The 22,649-nt window shown below is 42.7% G+C and overlaps 1 protein-coding gene and 1 pseudogene across 6 annotated transcripts in view; both read left to right on the top strand.

The window, feature by feature from the left end:
- Cdk5rap2 (CDK5 regulatory subunit associated protein 2) overlaps positions 1–22,649 on the top strand; it is a 210,880-nt gene that overhangs the window by 61,431 nt on the left and 126,800 nt on the right. For all 6 annotated transcript variants that reach the window (XM_075945801.1, XM_075945799.1, XM_075945800.1 and 3 more), the window contains one exon: positions 8,287–8,505. In XM_075945801.1, the coding sequence (XP_075801916.1) occupies positions 8,287–8,505 (219 nt within the window). The remainder of the gene's footprint in view (positions 1–8,286; positions 8,506–22,649) is intronic.
- The window catches only part of LOC142833920 (high mobility group protein B1 pseudogene), a 147,923-nt pseudogene that overhangs the window by 113,015 nt on the left and 12,259 nt on the right, over positions 1–22,649 (top strand).

The raw sequence follows: 22,649 nt of genomic DNA, 5'->3' as shown, positions 1-22,649 counted from the left end.
AGCCTAGAGTTATTTGCTCCTCCTCTCTGGCTGCCTCTTTCTTCTTGCTGCTTTCTGAACTTGTGGTCCAGACTTTGATGCCTTGCCTTTGATCTCTTTGTTGTGCATCAAGATTGCCTCCCACCCATCTTCATGATAATCCCTCTCTTTTCCAAATTTTAGTTTCATGTTTTTAATTATTTCAGTATTTTTCTCCCATGTTTCTAGTTTGCCTATACAATGTATGTAAGCCTATTACTGATATGGAATCAGTGAGGTTTCATCATCGGGTTAAGTCCATCCTTGCTTAAACTCCTCCCGACCCTGCACCAGGGTGCTTCTGGTGGTCAGGTAGATGTTCTATCTGATTTAGGGCTATTTGATTTCCAAGATTCATAGATCCTGCCTTATCTGTTGCAGAGCTTTGGCTCACAGAAAGAATAATTGCAGTAATTTGGTTTAAATCATGGATGCTTGCAGCATAGACAGAGCTCTGCTTTTGGGATCTCAGACTTGCTGTTTCTACTGTTTTAACAGCAGATGATGAAATTGAGCTGAGCTTACATTTTATACCATTCCCCCCTTCTTAGAAAATAACAAGTTTTAAAGACCAAATTCTTTGGAAAACCATCAATATTTTCAGTTGCTTAAAAGAAAATGGTAGGAGTTGATAGCCAAAGTCCAGTCCTTATGAGCTCTAGTTTACTTTTCCTTGTTATATTGGGGCTTAAAGGGAAAAAAAGCAACCTTGTAAACTTGACTGTTACTCAGGCATACTGCACGCATTTAGTAATTTACTAACCCTTGCTCCTGGTCAAAATGCAGTGCATGCAGGGTGAGGTCTCTCAATAGCAGCACGGGCTGGATCCTTGTCTGTAGTACACAGAGATCAGGTATTGCTGAAGCTCTACTCTATATGTTGTGTATCAGGTTGGCAAGTCTAAAGACATCTCTTGATGCTTCACCCAAATTGGTATGCTTTTGACCTTCCGAGCGTTTGGAGGACAGGACTAGAGTGGCAGCCTGTTTGCAAAGCATGTCCTTTATCCTGGTCTGATTACCCTGAGTAAGCACTGCATGTTTGCAAAGCATGTCCTTTATCCTGGTCTGATTACCCTGAGTAAGCACTGCATGTTTGCAAAGCATGTCCTTTTTCCTGGTCTGACTACCCTGAGTAAGCACTGCATGTTTGCAAAGCATGTCCTTTATCCTGGTCTGATTACCCTGAGTAAGCACTGCATGTTTGCAAAGCATGTCCTTTTTCCTGGTCTGATTACCCTGAGTAAGCACTGCATGTTTGCAAAGCATGTCCTTTATCCTGGTCTGATTACCCTGAGTAAGCACTGCATGTTTGCAAAGCATGTCCTTTTTCCTGGTCTGATTACCCTGAGTAAGCACTGCATGTTTGCAAAGCATGTCCTTTTTCCTGGTCTGATTACCCTGAGTAAGCACTGCATGTTTGCAAAGCATGTCCTTTATCCTGGTCTGATTACCCTGAGTAAGCACTGCATGTTTGCAAAGCATGTCCTTTATCCTGGTCTGATTACCCTGAGTAAGCACTGCATGTTTGCAAAGCATGTCCTTTTTCCTGGTCTGATTACCCTGAGTAAGCACTGCATGTTTGCAAAGCATGTCCTTTTTCCTGGTCTGATTACCCTGAGTAAGCACTGCATGTTTGCAAAGCATGTCCTTTATCCTGGTCTGATTACCCTGAGTAAGCACTGCATGTTTGCAAAGCATGTCCTTTATCCTGGTCTGATTACCCTGAGTAAGCACTGCATGTTTGCAAAGCATGTCCTTTTTCCTGGTCTGATTACCCTGAGTAAGCACTGCATGTTTGCAAAGCATGTCCTTTTTCCTGGTCTGATTACCCTGAGTAAGCACTGCATGTTTGCAAAGCATGTCCTTTATCCTGGTCTGATTACCCTGAGTAAGCACTGCATGTTTGCAAAGCATGTCCTTTATCCTGGTCTGATTACCCTGAGTAAGCACTGCATGTTTGCAAAGCATGTCCTTTATCCTGGTCTGACTACCCTGAGTAAGCACTGCATGTTTGCAAAGCATGTCCTTTTTCCTGGTCTGATTACCCTGAGTAAGCACTGCATGTTTGCAAAGCATGTCCTTTTTCCTGGTCTGATTACCCTGAGTAAGCACTGCATGTTTGCAAAGCATGTCCTTTATCCTGGTCTGATTACCCTGAGTAAGCACTGCATGTTTGCAAAGCATGTCCTTTATCCTGGTCTGACTACCCTGAGTAAGCACTGCATGTTTGCAAAGCATGTCCTTTTTCCTGGTCTGATTACCCTGAGTAAGCACTGCATGTTTGCAAAGCATGTCCTTTTTCCTGGTCTGATTACCCTGAGTAAGCACTGCATGTTTGCAAAGCATGTCCTTTATCCTGGTCTGATTACCCTGAGTAAGCACTGCATGTTTGCAAAGCATGTCCTTTTTCCTGGTCTGATTACCCTGAGTAAGCACTGCATGTTTGCAAAGCATGTCCTTTTTCCTGGTCTGATTACCCTGAGTAAGCACTGCATGTTTGCAAAGCATGTCCTTTATCCTGGTCTGATTACCCTGAGTAAGCACTGCATGTTTGCAAAGCATGTCCTTTTTCCTGGTCTGATTACCCTGAGTAAGCACTGCATGTTTGCAAAGCATGTCCTTTATCCTGGTCTGATTACCCTGAGTAAGCACTGCATGTTTGCAAAGCATGTCCTTTATCCTGGTCTGATTACCCTGAGTAAGCACTGCATGTTTGCAAAGCATGTCCTTTTTCCTGGTCTGATTACCCTGAGTAAGCACTGCATGTTTGCAAAGCATGTCCTTTTTCCTGGTCTGATTACCCTGAGTAAGCACTGCATGTTTGCAAAGCATGTCCTTTATCCTGGTCTGATTACCCTGAGTAAGCACTGCATGTTTGCAAAGCATGTCCTTTTTCCTGGTCTGATTACCCTGAGTAAGCACTGCATGTTTGCAAAGCATGTCCTTTTTCCTGGTCTGATTACCCTGAGTAAGCACTGCATGTTTGCAAAGCATGTCCTTTATCCTGGTCTGATTACCCTGAGTAAGCACTGCATGTTTGCAAAGCATGTCCTTTTTCCTGGTCTGATTACCCTGAGTAAGCACTGCATGTTTGCAAAGCATGTCCTTTATCCTGGTCTGATTACCCTGAGTAAGCACTGCATGTTTGCAAAGCATGTCCTTTTTCCTGGTCTGATTACCCTGAGTAGGCACTGCATGTTTCTACCAGTGCTTCATCTGAGGTCTATGTAGCTTCAGTGTTGCACTGACTTTTTTTTTTTTCCAGACAGGGTTTCTCCGTAGCATTTTGTCCTGGAACTAGCTCTCGTGTAGACCAGGCTGGCCTCAAACTCACAGAGATCCGCCTGCCTCTGCCTCCCGAGTGCTTGGATTAAAGGTGTGCGCCACCACCGCCTGGCTTGTTGCACTGACTTTTTAAGTGTGTATCTTTCATGTAAAAGGACATATTGAGGTGTGTTGTGATTTCAACTAATTGCAGCCTCAGTTTAAAAGCCATTATGGGGGCTGGAGAGATAACTCAGAAGCTAAGAATACCTGCAGTTCTTCCAGAAGGTATGAGTTTGGTTTTCTACACCCAGAAAGGACAGCTTATAAGTACCTATAATTTTAGCTCCAAGGAGATTTGAAACCCTCTTCTGGTCTCTGTGGATAAATGACCCCTCCAGCATATATAATATACATAATTAAAAATAAAATGCCTCTTAAAAAGAAAAAAGACAAAAGTCAGGGTTGATTTGACATCAAACTTGACAATGAAGCAGCAGCAGGTGATATTTAAATTCTTGTGATATTTAAATTCTTAGAGTGGCTGCCAAGGTACAGATGCACAGACTCAACTTCAATTACAGGTGTGACTGTGTGCAGATTACAGTGTGGGCTGGCTGGTTCTCCTCATACCCATTCAAAGTTATTTATGGATAGGAAATGGCATTTTCCTCCAGTTGTAAAAGTAGAAACACTTATTGAAGGTATACTTAAAGTAGTAGAAAGAAAGAAATAGAAATTACCTGTATTTGAACTTTTTCATCGGGACCTTCAACTCCCCAATATTGACAAGGAGACTTACCATTTATTAATTGTGAAAGCTTGGCCGATAGCTTAGACTTTTTCCTAACCAGCTCTTATAACTTAAATTAACCCATTTCTATTAGTTTACTTTCTGCCTTGTGGCTTTATTACCTCATCTCTTAAGTGACCATCCTGCTTCCTCTGCATCCCTGGTGTCTCTGCCTTCTTCCCAGAATCCTCTCTGCCTGGAAATCCTGCCTAGCTATTGGCCTTTCACCTTTTTATTAAACCAATCAGAGTGATGTATTTTTACTGTACAAAAATTATTCCACAACAGTTATCAGCAAACTCAACTCTAAGTATGTTCACTGTTGATACCTTCACATACATGCATATATGCACATACACACACAAAAACTTTAAAAAGTTAAACAAAATTGTGTGTGTGCGTGCATATATGTATGTGGTTATACTTGGAGGCCAGAGATCAACATCCTCTGTCTCTCTCCATCTTATTATTTGAAGCAGGGTCTCTTGTTGAAATGGAGGTCATATATATAAAACTAGGTTGGCCAGTAAGCCCCAGGGATCCTTTGTCTCTACCTTTCTAGTTCTGGGCTTACAGCTGTGCAAAACTGCTTCTAGTTTTTATGTGGGTGCTAGGACTGAATTCTGGTTCTCGTGCCTGCAGAGCAAACACTTTACTAACAGAAACAACTCCCCAGCTTCTTTATTTTTTTTTTAAAAAAAAGATTGGGATTCCCATATGTTACTCAGTGTCTTAGTAATGGTAAGCATTGCTGTGAAGAGACACCATGACCACAATAGCTTTTATAAAGGAAAATATTTAATTGGTGTTGGCCTATAGGTCAGAGGTTTCATCTGTTATTATCATGGCAGTAGCGTGCTGGCATGCAGGCAGACATGGTGCTTGAGGAGCTTAGAGCTCTACATCTGGACAGATAGGCAGCAGGAAGAGATAAAGCTATACTGGGCCTGACTTGAGCATGTGAGACCTCAAACCCGCCCCCATGACACACTTTCTTCAACAAGGCCACACCTATTCCAGCAGGGCCAGGCCTCCTATTAATGCTACTACCAGTGAGCCTTTGGGGGTCATCGTCATTCAAACCACCATGCCCAGGCTCGTCCCAAACTCCTGGGCTCAAGTGATCCTCCTGCCTTGACCTCTTGAGTATCTGGGATTACAGATTTGTACTGGGCCATTAAATATTTCTTCTATAATCTTTTCTTTAACATTCTTGCCATGGCAGCATAGTGTGGATTTCCTCAGATTTTTTAATTTTCTTATTGAAATAATTGTCAACTCACATAATATGTTTCTGCATCCCCTTATTCAGTCTTCCAAGGTAATATCTCCTAAGCCATATAGCTAAAACTGGTCCAGGGCGTTTAAATTCTTTTATACTGAGCAAAATAATTTGACTAGTTTTACATTTGACCTTTAGCCACATGTAATTGGGCCAAATATTTGCCATTTGGGCTTCATTCAGGAAAAGGTAAAAGAGCCTGCTAGGGAAGTTTTTCAGGGGTCCGTTTAAGGAAAATTTAGCATGGAAAGCATTTCTATGAAATGAGTCGAATGTGTGCATTTGAGTTCTTTGAGGTTGGATATTTAAGGAGGTTTTGCCGTCATTGTTCATGCAATAATCCTGCAGAACTTCCACCACTTGGTAACTGTGAACAATAACTGTTTAACAGTCCACTAACTGATGCCCTTCTCTAGCTTCCTCTTTAAATTTAGTCTTCTTGTTTTTATTCTTGCCACTTTACTGGTGTTAATTAGAGTCTTCACTGGTGAGGGCATATGGTGCTGTGCCAGAGAAGAACACAGGCTGGGAATCATTTGAATTCCAGATTTAATTACGGGCAGTGTGGTGATAGACTAGTCACTTAGCAGCCCTGAGCTTCATTTACTCGTGGTCATGGTTTAACTCCTTGTTGTCGATGAGCATTTTGCAGACATTGTTGGCCTCTGCTTCTTGAGTTTATTTAAGCACCACCATCAACATTAATACCAATTTGCTCTCATATCCCAGTCTTCTGCTTCTTTATATTTAATTTCAAAGAACTAAACCAGAAGATTCCAAAAAGTTATTGTGGAACAGATGGTGTTCATTCTCATTTCAGGTTCCTATGTCCTGAATTTCAGTTAGAACATGGGGTCAGATGCCTGGGCTTTAGGGAGCCTGGTAGGGGCACAGCTCCTAAGACCCTAGGTTAACTGTGGCTGGAGTGTACTTGCTGAGCAAGTATGTTGACCACCTGAATAGCTAAGAGGTGATTAGTGTCAGGCGGAAATAGATTTCCCGAGTCTGGGGCCTTAACTTCAGTCTGAGTTGTGACTGACAACACAAGTATCATTGTTTTTGAGCCTCGCTTGGTCTAATTGGAAGGACAGACTTATTAAATAAGTTTACTTTTGACCTGTGTACAGCATTTGGGAGGCAGATGCAGGTGGATCTTTTTGAATTCGAGGTCAATCTGTTCTGCATAACTTGTTCCAGTCCAGCTAGAGTTAGTTACATGGCGATTTTTTTCCTATTGAAAATATTACATAGACTTCACAAAACCAAGTTTTTAGGAAACTAGAAAGAATGTAAAATGTATAATCTGAGCATGACTCAAGCCACGTCACCAAGTACCTAGATTTCCTTCTATGCGTAGACTTATTTTTAAGTGATTTATGCGTTGGCTGCTGTTTTCACTTCACACTGACATAGGTGTATCCATATGTTTTGATGTATGCTATATAGTTTTGGCAGTTTTGGACTGCTGCTCATTAGGTTGCTTGTTTTTTTTTAATATTTATTTATTTATTTATTTATTTATTTATTTATTTATTTATTATGTATACAATATTCTGTCTGTGTATCTGCCTGCAGGCCAGAAGAGGGCACCAGACCCCATTACAGATGGTTGTGAGCCACCATGTGGTTGCTGGGAATTGAACTCGGGACCTTTGGAAGAATGGGCAATGCTCTTAACCACTAAGCCATCTCTCCAGCCCCATTAGGTTGCTTGTTATCAATTACTTTTGTAATTCTATAAGGAATAACTGAATATATGCTCTCCTCTTTTGATTCTTCACAGAGTAGATCTGAGGAAGGAATCACTGGGATACATATAGGCTCACTTATACTATGCAGAGACGCGTGGTTAATTTCCATTCCCTCATATATTCCAGGCTTCTAGGTGCTTAACTGGTTTTTATTTTGTTTGTTTGTTTGTTTTGTTTTCATTTTTCAAGACAGGGTCTCTCTGTGTAACAGCCCTAACTGTCCTGGAACCAGCTCTTGTAGACCAGGCTGACCTCAGACTCACAGAGATCTGCCTCCAGAATGCTGGGATTAAAGGTGTGCACCACCACCACCCGGCTGCTTAGCTGATGCTTAAAGTGTTAATTAAGAATGAGTGTCATTTCAAAACAAGCTGAATAGCACCAGATAATCCCATTTAAACAATCTTACTTTGTAACGTAGAACTTTTCGATTCATTCTTTTTATTGTTAGTGGTTTAGAACACTTTGTTCATTTTTATATTTTATGTAAATATTTTCTCAGGTGAATTCTATATTAATGAAATAAAGACAGTCTTGTTACATTTAGCCCTTGAGCTCTGATGATATTAGAGTCTTTCAAAGTGGACTTTGCCTGCGGTGCTGACCAATGACTCCTTTTGAGCAGATAAGTCTGGGTGCAAGCCGTACTAGCAAAGGAGGCCATTGCTGGTGCTAGGACCCACCACTGCTTGTCATGTTTTCTTCGTTTTCTATTTGTTATTTATTGGCTGATTGTGATATTGGGGCTAAAACCCAGGGCTTCACATATACTAGGCAAGTGCTTTACCACTGAACTGCACTCCAAACCCTTTTTCTACCCCTTAAAAGTTACTTAATTAAATCTTTTTTAAAACCACTATGAAAGAAACATGTTTAGTCACCTTAAAGCATTAAAAAATACAGAGAAGCAGAAAAGCCAATTTATTCCCACTGCATTGAAGTCAGTTTTGTTAACAGTTTGTGTTTCTTTTCCTCCACTACCACTAGCACCACCACCACCAGCAGCACCACCACCACCACCACCAGCACCACGGGCTTTCCTCCTTTCCTAACAAAATCACAACCTAAGCTTTGTCCTGTATTCCTTGGGCTTTAGATACTGGATGCTATTAGGAGGTCTTATAGGTTTGTTTATGACATGTGAAAACCAGCTCCCTTCGCCCTCTCTCTCCTAGGGGTCTGAGGATTATGAGGCTACCCTGGCAGAAAAGGAAGCCCTGTTGACCGAGCTGCACTCAGAAAACCTCACAAAGAGCGCTGAGAACCAGAGACTGCTTGGGAATGTTAAAGTGATCACCCAGGAGTTGAGTGACCTGAAGAAGGAGAAACTGAGACTAGAGAGGGACCTGGAGGAAGCCCACCAAGAGGGGAGCAAACGGGCTCACACCATCCTTGTGAGTGCCTCCCACCCTCCTGACATGATGGGGGTTGCATCAAGACTGGGTCCTGTGATGGTTTCTGCTCATAGGAAGGGGAGTGCTGAACAGAAAACTTAAGAAAATCTGTAAGCTCTAAGGGTTTCTCTTATCTCCTTAGTGGCAATGACCCAGCTTGACATTCTCATTCACCCTCTCTCTCACTATTGCCATCAGGTGGACAATAGTTTGTGTCCTGCTTTTTCATCCATTACTCACGCGTGCTATGCTGTTGGGTGTGAATGTTTTTCAGAGAGATATTTTTTGTGTCTGTGTATTTAATCATTTGGTTGCTCTTCAGTTGTCTTAACCGGACACTTATTTCAAAGCATTGGGTATTTTCACTTTGTAACCTGTGCTTCAGCAAACACTCCTACCCCTGTGTGTGAGTATTTAGCCAATGACATAGGTTTAATTCCTGAGTCAAAACCTACCAACATTTAAAGACTACTTTATAGACATCAAATCTCCAGACAAATTATACTGGCTTGGACCTGTTTTAAGACTGTGCTCTATTCAGCACTGAGTATTAGCATCTAAAAATTCTTCCTAAATTTGCTGCACTATTAAATTTCAATTCTATCTAAACTTAAGTACTAAGCATGGTTTAATTGAATCCCTCCTGAAGGTCATGTATACACGCATAGCCTTGGTGCATCAGGCAGGACTGAGTCTGACCTGAATGGTCATGGATTCTGTGTTCTGACTCACCTTTCCAGAGTCTGGAATGGGCAGTTATAGATCGCTAAGGCTTGGGGGAGAGCCCACAGGTACCACTGGCTCTTAGCACAGATGCTGGGACTCACAGTTGCCATGCTTGTGTCAACACTGAGGAGGGAAATGCACATCTTTGCACGTTGTAGTGACTATTTCAGCAAACGTTCAGAGAGCAGTCATGGAGCGTTAGAGAAGAAGCCGTCAGCTACATGTCTCCCATTCCTTTCTCTTGTCAACACTACTTTCAACCTCAGTGTACCTGACCTCTCCATCCAGTCACAGGTTGGTCACTGCCCTGTGATTTTGGGTCACTCACATTGCCTCAGCACCCTCCATGTTGTGTAGGACACAGAATGGCCATGGCGAATTATTCTCACTGATAGCCTTCACGTGAGAACTTAATTTTCTCCTAGGGTTGGGCATTTTGACTGTGTAACTAATGCCACAGTGAACATCTCTGAGCATACAGACGTTTTCTCACAAAACACCTAGGAGAAACTGTGAGAAGTGTGGGTATTAGATGACACAGTACAAATGTTTTCTCTGCCAGGTTGTCTTGAGTCCAGAAGGTGTCCCATTGTGTGCTGCCACCAGAGATATTGCAGTAGGCCAGTTTGTTGTATTCTGATAATAGTTATGTTTTCTATATTTTGGATGCTGTTGGAAATACTTAGCATGATTTCTGAAGTCCTTGCTTTTCTGTTAATTCCAGACAAGGGAGGACACATAATGTACTGCTGTGCTGTCTTCCCTTTAGTCCTGCGGAACAGTCAGGTTGTGAGGTTCCCAGCTTGGGTCATGTACTGTTTCTGTTGGTAGGTGTGTGGATATGTGTATGTACATGTATACCATGATTGGCGGTCTCACATGTTTTTGTAGGAGGCAGGTGCCCAGAGAATATGGTGTTGTAAGACTCTGGGAAGACCAAGACAACAGCTGTTTTCCTAAGTCCTCACCTTGATTGAGCTGGCTTGGGAAACACAGCTTCCTGGCATCTCATTGTGACTGCTTTTATGCATTATTTTGTACATGTCTCTGGCATGCTGGTCTGGGCAGTTTTGTTATTTTTGCTAATGTATTTCACCCCATTGCCATCTCTTCGTAACTCTTGGTTATAGTCTAGGAGTCTGTGTCTCTGTCTGAAGGGTGTTTTACACTCGATCATGGGGGAACATGCTGAGGTAGTTATTTTGCTTCATGGTGCTAGGATAAAAACACAGGTGGAAACATAGCCATGCATATCTTATCAGCTTGTTGCTGTTAAGTAGGTTCTTTAATTATTCAGAATGCCTCCCACTTGACAGCTGCTGCTGGCATTGCTTTGTATTGACAGAAACAAAACCTAGGCCTCTCAGTGACTTCTATTTATGCCCTCAAAAAGAAGAGAAATTGACTCCAGTTTCAGTATCATTGAATTCCTTGTATAAGCCCTCATTACTAGGCATGGACATGCTTCCAGAGGAGAGGTAGAAACACACCGCTACAGGAACACAGAGGAAGGAAGTGGCTTGCAAATTGTAGAAGGTTCCTGAGGAAAATGAGTTGTCTGGTTTATGTGGCAGGAGAATAGGCAAGCATTCTACCAATGGAGCCTCATCCCTGACCTCATTGTATTTGCATTTTTGAGTCTGGCTTACTTTGTCTAATTCCATTTCTTTCCTTGAAAATATCACAGTTTCATTTCTCTTTAAAACTATAGAATTCCACTGTTTATGTTTTAGTTACCTTTCTGTTGCTCTGATAAAGTACCAAGATGAAAATCAACTTAGAGTAGAAGGGGCTTATTTTGACTTAGGGTCCCAAAGGGATAGAGTCCATTGTTACAGGAAAGGCATGACAACAGTTAAGGAAACTGTGGTGGCGGGAGCAGGAAGCTGGCTGATCACATTCCCCATCCATACACAAGAAGCAGTGAGAGAGAAAAGGAAGTAGAGCAAGGCTATACAACCTCAGGACCCATGGTGTTCCTCTAGCAAGGCTCCGCCTCTTAAAGGTTCTGTAACTTCCCCCAAAAGTACCACCAAATAGTGCCTCTAGCTGGGGACCAAGTGATAAAATACGTGGGGCATGTCTCAAACACGCACAGAATATATGCCAGGTTTTCTTTATCAATTTATTTGATGGTCATTTGTAGTAATATGGGGCAGCGGCGGCGGGGTTGCATCCCCAAACACCCCAGCCGCCTGCCCGGCTCGGCTAGCTTATGCCCGAAATAATTACACAGACACTGTATTCTTTTAAACACTGCTTGGCCCTTAGCTCTAGCCCTTACTGGCTAATTGTCACATATTAATTTAGCCCATTTCTAATCATCTGTGTAGCGCCCCTAGGTGCGCTTACCGGGAAGAATCTAGCCTAAGTCCATCCTGGGTCGGAGCTTCATAGCGTGCGTCTTCCCTGGAGCAGGTAGCATGGCGTCTCTCCTGCGTCTGCTCCGGAGAGCAGAGCTGTGGAGTCTGACCTCACTTCCTCTTCCTCCCGGCATTCTGTTCTGTTTACTCCACCCACCTAAGGGTGGGCCTATCCAATGGGCCTAGCAGTTTCTTTATTGCTTAGCTAATGAAATCAACAGATTGATATATGACACTCCCACATCACTTCCCCTTTTTCTGTTTAAACAAAAAAAGGAAGGCTTTAACCTTAACATAGCAAAATTACATATAACAAAACAGTTATCAAGTAAAAGTTACATCAGAAACATTTATACATATAACAAAATTGACCGTAAATCTCTATCAATAAAGCAAAATCTATACTAATGCAAATTATTCATATCTATATCCTTTTCCCCTTTAAATGTAAAAGAACGTTTAAAAACAATTTTTGGGAACATGGGCGCAGTTTTTTCTCTCCAAACTGCTTCCTGCTGAATGGGGGAGCTGTTAATCAGATCATTTAGGGTGTAACCTGTGTGCCAGGTTTATCTCAGTTGGCAGTTGAGTGACGTAATTTTTTTGAGGGCGTTCACAGGAACATTTCAGGAGGTCGTGGTCTATCATACCAAATCGGGATAGAAGAAATCCAAAGGGTCTGGTCCTCTGTGAAAACAAAAGAAGACTCTCTCCAAAGCATCATATCCTTAGACCCAAATTCTGAAGTCATACCCTCATGATATCCGTTCTGGTTCCACTTGGCAGCCCATATAATGAAATGTCTGTCTGTACTTAGCTCCTTTACAGTCAAAAATTTTAAAGAAAACACAATGTACATAATCCAGACTCTCTGTGAATTTTCCATCTTTACGCGGCTTATTTTTATTAATATCTATAACTATCTGTACTCTGTCTCTTTAAAGACTTTACTTTTACTTTTTTCTTTTTAAACCATTAACTTTATTCTCTATATTCTTTTTCTTCTCTCTCCCAAGCCAACGTACATTCATCCAACAGTGTGACTCATTTAGTGGTCTGAATCTGTCCTATTGTGAATCTGCAATTTTTTACTATCCAGGAGCACTTTTGATCTACGCCTTTAAATCACTAGGTGCTTAAGAATCTAAGCTGTGACATTTCTAGGTTAACTTTTTGCTTTTTGAGCGCACATCTTTGACCAGGCTGTCTTTGAACTCTCAGAGATCCGCCCGTCTCTGCCTCCCAGGCATTGGGATTAAAGGTGTTTGCAACTACACCTTGAACTCACAGAGATCTGTTCGTCTCTGCCTTCTAGGCACTGGGATTAAAGGCGTGTGCTACCACACCTTGAAGTCACAGAGGTCTATCTCCCTCTGCCTCCCAAGTGTTGGGATTAAAGGTGTGTACACACAACAACTCTCTTCCTTTTTTTGTTTTTTGCTTTAAGAACTTCAACTTTCAGCTTGCCTATATTTTTAACACACAGTAAACCATTCAGAAATTTTCTCTGTCTTTGAATCTCTCTTTACTGTATATCTCTTTTTTTCTGACCACAAGAGCCTTTAATTTACCAAGCAATCTCAGTAGGACTAAAGGCGTGGCTTTGCCAGCTAGATCCAGTCCATTTCTTAGCTTTCCAGCCTCAAGGCTGAGGTACTGGCTGTAGCCATGTTTATAGCATTTCAAGGTCCCTGCCAGCCAACAAGCTACAACAGACAACACTCAAGTCCTCTCTCGGTAGCTGGCCCTCCTGCCTCAAACAGTCAGAGTTTGCCCTGGCAGGACAGCCCAGAAAGCCGGCATTTTTAAACGCGCAGCTTTTTTCCTGCTATGGCTGAAAACCGAAAAGCATGCGTTCAGCTTTTCGCCAACACCGTTTAAGTGTTTCGTGGCAGGACCTCTTAATGAGCTGCAGGCTTTGCAGCTAAAGCTGAGTCAGGAAGCCTCTCTTAGATGAGGCGCTTGCTTGCCTCTAGCAAGCAGAGTAGACCCAAGAAATCGCTACTATCAATAAAACATGCTTTACTCTTTCCCAAGCTTTTTCAGGCTTTCTGTGGATTCAGTTGGCCACACGTCTGGGCGTCATCTGTAGTAATATGAGCGGCAGCGGCGGCGGGGTTGCATCCCCAAACACCCCAGCCGCCTGCCCGGCTCGGCTAGCTTATGCCCGAAATAATTACACAGACACTGTATTCTTTTAAACACTGCTTGGCCCTTAGCTCTAGCCCTTACTGGCTAATTGTCACATATTAATTTAGCCCATTTCTAATCATCTGTGTAGCGCCCCTAGGTGCGCTTACCGGGAAGAATCTAGCCTAAGTCCATCCTGGGTCGGAGCTTCATAGCGTGCGTCTTCCCTGGAGCAGGTAGCATGGCGTCTCTCCTGCGTCTGCTCCGGAGAGCAGAGCTGTGGAGTCTGACCTCACTTCCTCTTCCTCCCGGCATTCTGTTCTGTTTACTCCACCCACCTAAGGGTGGGCCTATCCAATGGGCCTAGCAGTTTCTTTATTGCTTAGCTAATGAAATCAACAGATTGATATATGACACTCCCACATCAGTCATTCAGGCTAGTTCTATTTCTTGGGGGTTGTGAATCATACATAAACATGGATATGCAGGGATCTTTGTGGTATGTTGACTTTGAATCCTTTAGGGGTGTACTTGAGAGGAGTATAGCTGGGTCATATGGTTGTTCTTATTTTGAGAACTCCTTTGTTGAGTAGATGATTGAGTTTTGGCACTTAATTTTTGCAGATCTTAGTGCCCTATATGTTATTCTAGGCTGGTCTTGTACAGTCAAGCCTTACCATGAGGACACTCAAATCCAGTTACATCTCTCCTGTACATGTTCAAGTTTTCCTATGCTCCACAGGCAGGAAAAGGGTATTGGAAAGAAAAATGTTAAGTCCAGGCCTATTTCTCTGTCTGCATTTAGTTCAGTCTTCAAATTATCTTTTATAATGGAAACTGTTATCAGGAGTGATGACAACAAGCAGGCATCATCCCTAGCTGTATATGGTACCTGCTGCTTTTTCAGCAGCTGACCTCATCATATGTGGCCAAAACACATGTTTGGGCCAAGAGAATGTGATGTTCATTTACAGATTATCTGAGCCTCATAATTTAGGTGACATGGATCTGGTCTCTAATTTCAAAACTTTGCCTAAGATACTATGTTATATGCTGACAAACTAGGAACATGACACAGTTCACAGAAAAGAAGGTTTTTATATTCTCTACTTTCTATAGATCAGAATAATGTGTTCTCAAGGAAACCAGCCTGCAGCGTTCTGGTTATCTGAACTTAAAAAAGTAATTTGTTCTTTTGTGTTTTTCAAACACGTGGTACTTTATAGAAAGTTATATAATTAAATGAGTTTAGGTATATAGGCTCCTAGGTATAAAGGCATTAGGCTCTTAAAGGAAAAGATGGCAAGGATTTTAAACCATAGTGAATATGGTAAGCATGTTGTGGTATCCTTTGTAGGGCTGAAGAGGAGGAGTTAAGGTTTGCCTGGCAGTTCCTAGCAGCATGAGCAATAAGGGAATTCAGGTACAAGGTCTCCAGTGATTGGAAGATGAACATTTTAAGAAAAAAGACTAGCTTTAGCTGGCACTGGGGCCCAAAGGAAGGATTGTATCAGGTGGGGTTCTGTAGAAAGAACAGTTACAGGGTCTTGAGCAATAGTCCATTCAATCACAGCAGGTCTGTTCAGACAAGATCGATGTTGTTCTAGCCAGTGAGCTTGTAAGTGTTGAGGTTTTCAGTTCTTGGGACAGGGTCTAGCTGTTTCTCATTGTTCTGTTCTCTTGGTCAAGAACTTGAAAATCAGTTGGAAGTCCTGCAGTCTTGTTTTTAGAAGAGCCCCAACTTAAAGTCCACACAGACTTAGTTTGTGTGACATTCTCTGAATTCTGATAGAATGCCAACTAGCGCTCTCTCAGATATGATCAAACCATCCTTTGCCATACCAGGAGCATTCATTTCCTGGCTCATTGTGTATGGGGAGACAATGCCTTTGCCGTGAGCAGTTTGGATCAGAGACCAGTGGACTCGCTGTGCCTGACTGTGCAAGCACATGAGGACTTGGCCCGTGAGGGTCAGGTGTCATGTTGGTTTAAATTGCCTTGATTACAGATCATGTGCCAGTTGACTTAGCACACGCTATAATTTGTAGTTTTGTTTATTCCTTACACATTTATTGAGTGCTTGCAATGTGCAGGCACTGTTGTTAGGCTTTAGTAAATACCACCTTTAATTTTACTGTGGGGATCTTACAATGTGAGAGGCTAAAATTAAGGGTGGGAGACAGTTCCTCTGTATCCTGTTAGATGCCACATTGCCACCAGAGGGAACCATATCCCTTGAAGCAAATTCAGAATACAGTTATGAGGGACCAGGAGCAATTACTCCCAGTTCAGCATCCTGACTGGAACAGTTAAAGAGACCTCTATAGGCCTTGTGACTTGGGCCTTCATGTTCTTTTCTCTTTGACTTAGAGGCCTTCTTTGGCACAGAGACTTTAAGACTGTGTGTGTGAGAGAGAGACAGACAGAGAGAGAGAGAGAGAGAGAGAGAGAGAGAGAGAGAGAGAGAGAGAGAGAACAGGAGAGGATAAGAGCAAGTCAGTTTTTTTGTGTAACAGCCTGTGTTGGACTGTAGTTGAGCTGTAATCCCTAGACTGTCACACAGTGCTTACATTTGTCAGGGACCTGTCATCTGCTGCCCTGACAAGTGAGGACTTCGGTACCTGGGCACCTAGCTCTGTGGGATGCATTTGCTGGCTACAGGCCAAAACTCTAATTAAAATTGTTACTATCAGCAAACTGGCCCAATCCTGTGTGCTCTGTGAAGGAATAGATTTAATTTTGAGGTAGTTTAGCCTGAACCTTTCTAAGTCTCATGGTACTCATTGATGGATCACCCCAAATGAAATTGGGATGACATTTCGTACATTTTGTAAATCTCAGTCAGTACATGGACACTAGACAATTATGATATAGATATGACTAATTTGCATTGGTGTGGATTTTAAGGTCAATTTTGTTATAGGTATATGTATTTCTGATATTGACTAAGGTATTGTGATTGTGTAGTTCATTTAAAAATGTGATGTATAATTAGGAAATATAGATTGTTAATGGATAATCATCAATATTAGTCAAGCTTGTAGTCATGTTAGTTAGATTTTCTAGATAAACAGAGATATATATCAGTTAAATAGGCATTCTTCACATCTTTCAAAGACTACAGAATATGGCATTTTAAATGTTTTAATAACTTAGGGCTTTTCATGACAATGAGACACGTCTGCTCCTGGCAGCACCAATCTACTTCAAGAAGAAGATGGGCATTGAAGAGGCTCCTTATGGAGTTTGATAGCCATTTGGGCAAGAAATTGCTCTTGCCTGGACTGTTGCATAAACTGGACACAAAGAACCTGCAGAAAGAGGACTGCTGAACTTGCCTAAAGGTGAGATGGTCTTTCGGGGTTCCTGATTCGTGAAAGAGTCTGCGAGACATTCTGCAGGACACAGCAGAAAGTGACTGAACTGTCTTTGAAATTTCCTGCTTCATGGAAATGTCTGCTGGAAACTATGGGCCTGTAGGCTGAAGATGGATGCCCCAATGGTACAGAGGAACTTTGGGTGACTGTCCAGGCAGTGAGATGTCTCTGTCATTTCTAGAGTTTTGGAAGTTGCTTATTTCTTGTTTGCTTAGGTAATATTATATCCTTCTGGAGTCTTTGATGGAGTTGAAGAATGGTTAGTTATAGTTTTTCATTGTTATGATAAAAGATAAAATAGATATAAATATTGTAACTGTAATTCTTACTTGATAACTTTTGTTATATGTAATTTTACTATGTTAAAGTAAAAGCCTTTTTTGTTTAAACAGAAAAAGGGGAAATGATGGAGGAGAGTCATCTGTCTATGTGTTACTTTCATTGGTTAATAAAGAAACTGCCTTGGCCATTTGATAGGGCAGAAAATTAGGTAGGCGGAGTAAACAGAACAGAATGCTGGGAAGAAGGGAAGTGAGACATATGCTATAGCTCTCCTCTCCAAGATTGACGCAGGTTAAGATCCTTCCTGGTAAGCCACCACCCCACAGTGCTACACAGATTAATAGAAATAGGTTAATCAAGATGTGAGAATTATCCAATAAGAGTCTGAAACTAATGGGCCAGGCAGTGTTTAAAAGAATACAATTTGTGTGTTGTTATTTTGGGCATAAGGCTAGCCATGCAGGAGCTGGGTGGTGGGACGCAGCCCGCTGTTCCTTCTACAGACAATAGTATCTCAGGCTGGTAGGTGGTTAATTAGGCATAGGATCATAGGTCCGAGAAGGGATTTTTTTTTTTAAACCAAACTCAAAATCTCCCTTTGGTTTTTTGGATATTTTTTTGTTTTTGTTTTTGTTTTGACTCAGATGTGGAATGTTTTGACTTGATATTATTGTAGCATAATGTGCTCTTTAAATGAAGTACACAAAATGGTGTGTCCTTGCAAATCCCAGTTTCTGGTGGGATGGGTCAAAGGGTGAAAGAACTTTCTGTACAAACCTGACATCCTAGTTTTACTCCCAGAACTCACATATATGTGGAAGGAAAGAAATGACTCTTACAATTTTCCTCCAACCTCTACACACTTGCATCAACATACACACACACACCCCATAATAATAAATAACAGAAGTTTAAAATCCCTGATTTTTATGAGAGAATGATAGATTCACTGGACTCCATCCTTCCATGATGTCTGCTGTGTCATGATGGTCACTAAGTAAAAAAATGGAGCAGTTTTAGCATGTGTCTTTGAAGTGGATAGCAGCACTGGGTTTGGGTTGGAGCTGAGTTTCCTTCAGGACATTTAACCTCTAAGCCAACTATTTAGCTTTTCTAGACAAATTCTCGCCCTTCTAAAATGGCATCAGTCCTGTGTATTTTAGCAGTAAAGAAATGAGTAATGAAATATCATATGTGAGAGTGACAAATGGGGTCTTGACTGTCCACTGGCGTCCCTTGGACAGTGCTAAGTGTGGTTCATGCTTTTCCAGTCAGCCAAGCTACACGTTCACATCTTCCTTGATCAACAGCAACCTCTGCTCCGAGGAGCGTGCTTGTCTTTTCCTTTCAAGCCGACTGACCCCTTAGAGAAAGGGGCCAGAAGGCCCTTGGGTCCAGGGGCTTAGGCATGCTAGTAGCTCTTGCCCAAGGCTGCTATAAAGGCTGCTTTAAAATGCTGATAGAGGTGGGCGGTCCTTGGGCTTCCCACAGGTCAGGGAACCCAGATTGCTCTTCCAGCAGATGAGGGAGGGTGACTTGATCGGGGGAGGGGGAGGGAAATGGGAGGCGGATGAGGGGGGGAGGCAGAAATCCTTAATAAATAAATAAATAAAAATAAATAAATAAATAAAATATTTTTAAAAACAAAAAAAAAATAAAATGCTGACCTTTTTGTTTCCTGGTGGCATAGCTGTGGTCTCCATGGGCCACCAACCAGGAGACTTGTCACCACTACTTATTTCCTCACTCTACTGTTCTGGGCCCTGGGCACAGCGGGCAGAGTCAAGTCAGACACTCTCTGACGGCTTCTGTGGAGAGCTGTGATGGAGGTGCAGGTAGAACTGAGTACAGTACACTCAGTGCTGACAGTGGGGTAGACCAGATCTCCCAAAGGAGCTCAGCCTCTGTGCTAAGGGAGCTGTGGGGAAGAAGGGAGGTTTCACAGAGGAAATCAGAGCTCCTGGTGCTGGGGTGGGAGAGGCAGAGATGCATTCCTGGTAGAGGGAAGAGAAGTTACCTGCTCCAGGGTGGAGGTGGCAATGAACCTGGTATCTGGGAAGCCTGAGTGGGGCTGAAGAGGGGCAAGTTTGTTCCTGTGTACCCCTAGGTGTGATTAGAGACGTGCAGCAGGTCTGTGCTGTCCTAGTCATGGCCTAATATCTTCTCAGTGTAAGAGTCTGTGCTGTCCTAGTCATGCCCTAATATCTTCTCAGTGTAAGAGTCTGTGCTGTCCTAGTCATGCCCTAATATCTTCTCAGTGTAAGAGTCTGTGCTGTCCTGGTCATGCCCTAATATCTTCTCAGTGTAAGAGTCTGTGCTGTCCTGGTCATGCCCTAATATCTTCTCAGTGTAAGAGTCTGTGCTGTCCTAGTCATGCCCTAATATCTTCTCAGTGTAAGAGTCTGTGCTGTCCTGGTCATGCCCTAATATCTTCTCAGTGTAAGAGTCTGTGCTGTCCTGGTCATGCCCTAATATCTTCTCAGTGTAAGAGTCTGTGCTGTCCTGGTCATGCCCTAATATCTTCTCAGTGTAAGAGTCTGTGCTGTCCTAGTCATGCCCTAATATCTTCTCAGTGTAAGAGTCTGTGCTGTCCTAGTCATGCCCTAATATCTTCTCACTGTAAGAGTCTGTGCTGTCCTGGTCATGCCCTAATATCTTCTCAGTGTAAGAGTCTGTGCTGTCCTGGTCATGCCCTAATATCTTCTCAGTGTAAGAGTCTGTGCTGTCCTGGTCATGCCCTAATATCTTCTCAGTGTAAGAGTCTGTGCTGTCCTAGTCATGCCCTAATATCTTCTCAGTGTAAGAGTCTGTGCTGTCCTAGTCATGCCCTAATATCTTCTCAGTGTAAGAGTCTGTGCTGTCCTGGTCATGCCCTAATATCTTCTCAGTGTAAGAGTCTGTGCTGTCCTGGTCATGCCCTAATATCTTCTCAGTGTAAGAGTCTGTGCTGTCCTAGTCATGCCCTAATATCTTCTCAGTGTAAGAGTCTGTGCTGTCCTAGTCATGCCCTAATATCTTCTCAGTGTAAGAGTCTGTGCTGTCCTAGTCATGCCCTAATATCTTCTCAGTGTAAGAGTCTGTGCTGTCCTGGTCATGCCCTAATATCTTCTCAGTGTAAGAGTCTGTGCTGTCCTGGTCATGCCCTAATATCTTCTCAGTGTAAGAGTCTGTGCTGTCCTAGTCATGCCCTAATATCTTCTCAGTGTAAGAGTCTGTGCTGTCCTGGTCATGCCCTAATATCTTCTCAGTGTAAGAGTCTGTGCTGTCCTAGTCATGCCCTAATATCTTCTCAGTGTAAGAGTCTGTGCTGTCCTGGTCATGCCCTAATATCTTCTCAGTGTAAGAGTCTGTGCTGTCCTAGTCATGCCCTAATATCTTCTCAGTGTAAGAGTCTGTGCTGTCCTGGTCATGCCCTAATATCTTCTCAGTGTAAGAGTCTGTGCTGTCCTAGTCATGCCCTAATATCTTCTCAGTGTAAGAGTCTGTGCTGTCCTAGTCATGCCCTAATATCTTCTCAGTGTAAGAGTCTGTGCTGTCCTAGTCATGCCCTAATATCTTCTCAGTGTAAGAGTCTGTGCTGTCCTAGTCATGCCCTAATATCTTCTCAGTGTAAGAGTCTGTGCTGTCCTGGTCATGCCCTAATATCTTCTCAGTGTAAGCCCTGGCTTCTTTGTCCATTCCCCAGAGGGGTCTTTTTTTTATTTTAAGACAGTGTATTTTGTAGCCGTAGTGGACCTTGACCTCACTGTGTAGACAAAAATGACCCAGAATATCTGACCTCCCTGCCTTCAGTTCCCATGTGCTAAATTTCATGTGTGCCATCTGTGCAGGACTGTCGTTTCAGTGACTTCTATTATTCTTCAAGATTTTTTCATTCTTGTTATTATTATTTTTTTTATGTGTATGGGTGTTTTGCCTACATGTGCACCATGGGCATGCTGGGTGTCTACAGAGGCCAGAAGAGGGCATTGGATTTCCTTGAACTGGAGTTACAGACAGGTACAAACTGTTCTTTGGGTGCTGGGATTTGAACCTGCGTCCTGTGGAAGAACAGCCACTCTTAATTGCTATGCCATCTCTCAGTCCTTGTTATTTTTATATTATGCATATGTGTAAATGCCAGGCATGTGGGTATCCATAGAGATGGAGATCATAAGAGTGTGTTGGACCTCTGGAATTGGACTTCCAGGTGGCTGGGAGCCACCTGATGTCAGTGTTAGGAACTGAACTCAGGTCCTCTGGAAGACCAGTAAGAGTTCTTACCACTGAGCCATCTCTGCATCCTTCCTTCCTTCTGTCTTTTATTGTTCACATTGCATTTGTTGTTCAAATGAACTCTTGCAGAAAGAGGATGTGAAGTGCAACTTCATAAAGTGCAGTGGGGTAGGAGGCCCAGCACCACACCGCTCTCCTCCCCTGACTGCTTGCACAGGGCTCAGTGAAACTCTGTGCTGTCCAGGCTACAACCACATCTCATGCTGATTCTGGAAATTGTCCTTGTGTCACGGAATGCCTATACCTCATTAAGATTTTGAAGAAATTACCTTTGTATATTTCAAAGTAACCACTGAGCACTTTGACAAGCTTGCTCACAGCAAAACCTGATAAGGTTGAAATTTGATGGATGAGAACCTTCTCATTCTCCATCTGGCTAGAGATAAAACAGACTTGCAGGATGGAGAAGCATGAGGGCCCGGTTTTTCATTTCTAATGTGATGTTAAGATTTAGGGGATATTTTAGTTTTCAAATAATCCACTTTTAAAACCATCCCACCTGCTCTAAGAGAGTCTTGATACGCAAAGGCAGCTCTCAGCTCAGTGTTGGCCCAGAGTGCACCTACAAATCTCAAAGGAAAATTCCCCATTAGTATAGAAATTCAGAATGCCAAGAGGCAGCATCCTGCAAGTCTTGGGTGCAGTATTCACTGGGGAGCAGGGTGGAACTGATACAGGATTGATGTTTCCAAACTTCCACCCACTCCTGTGCTTGTGGCATATAAAGCAGCTGCACCCTGGGGCACTGAAGATTCCTTGGAATTTTTGCTTTTTGCATTAAAAGCAAATACAAGTTTCTGTACTCTTTCTCACACCTGCTGAGTCAGTTTTGGGGATGCCCAGGAACATCTCGTTACATGATTCCTGTGGTAGCCAAGGTTTGTGGTTCCTACTCCTATGGCTTCTTGGGCTCAGACTGAAAAACCAGAGCTGTGAGCCAGGTGCAGTAGTGCACACCCACAATCCCTGGGCTTGGAGAGGCAGGAAAATC

This window comes from Microtus pennsylvanicus, chromosome 13 (genome assembly GCF_037038515.1).
Source record: "Microtus pennsylvanicus isolate mMicPen1 chromosome 13, mMicPen1.hap1, whole genome shotgun sequence".
In the NCBI taxonomy this organism is placed as follows: domain Eukaryota; kingdom Metazoa; phylum Chordata; class Mammalia; order Rodentia; family Cricetidae; genus Microtus; species Microtus pennsylvanicus.
This window is presented reverse-complemented; position numbering and strand designations above follow the sequence as displayed.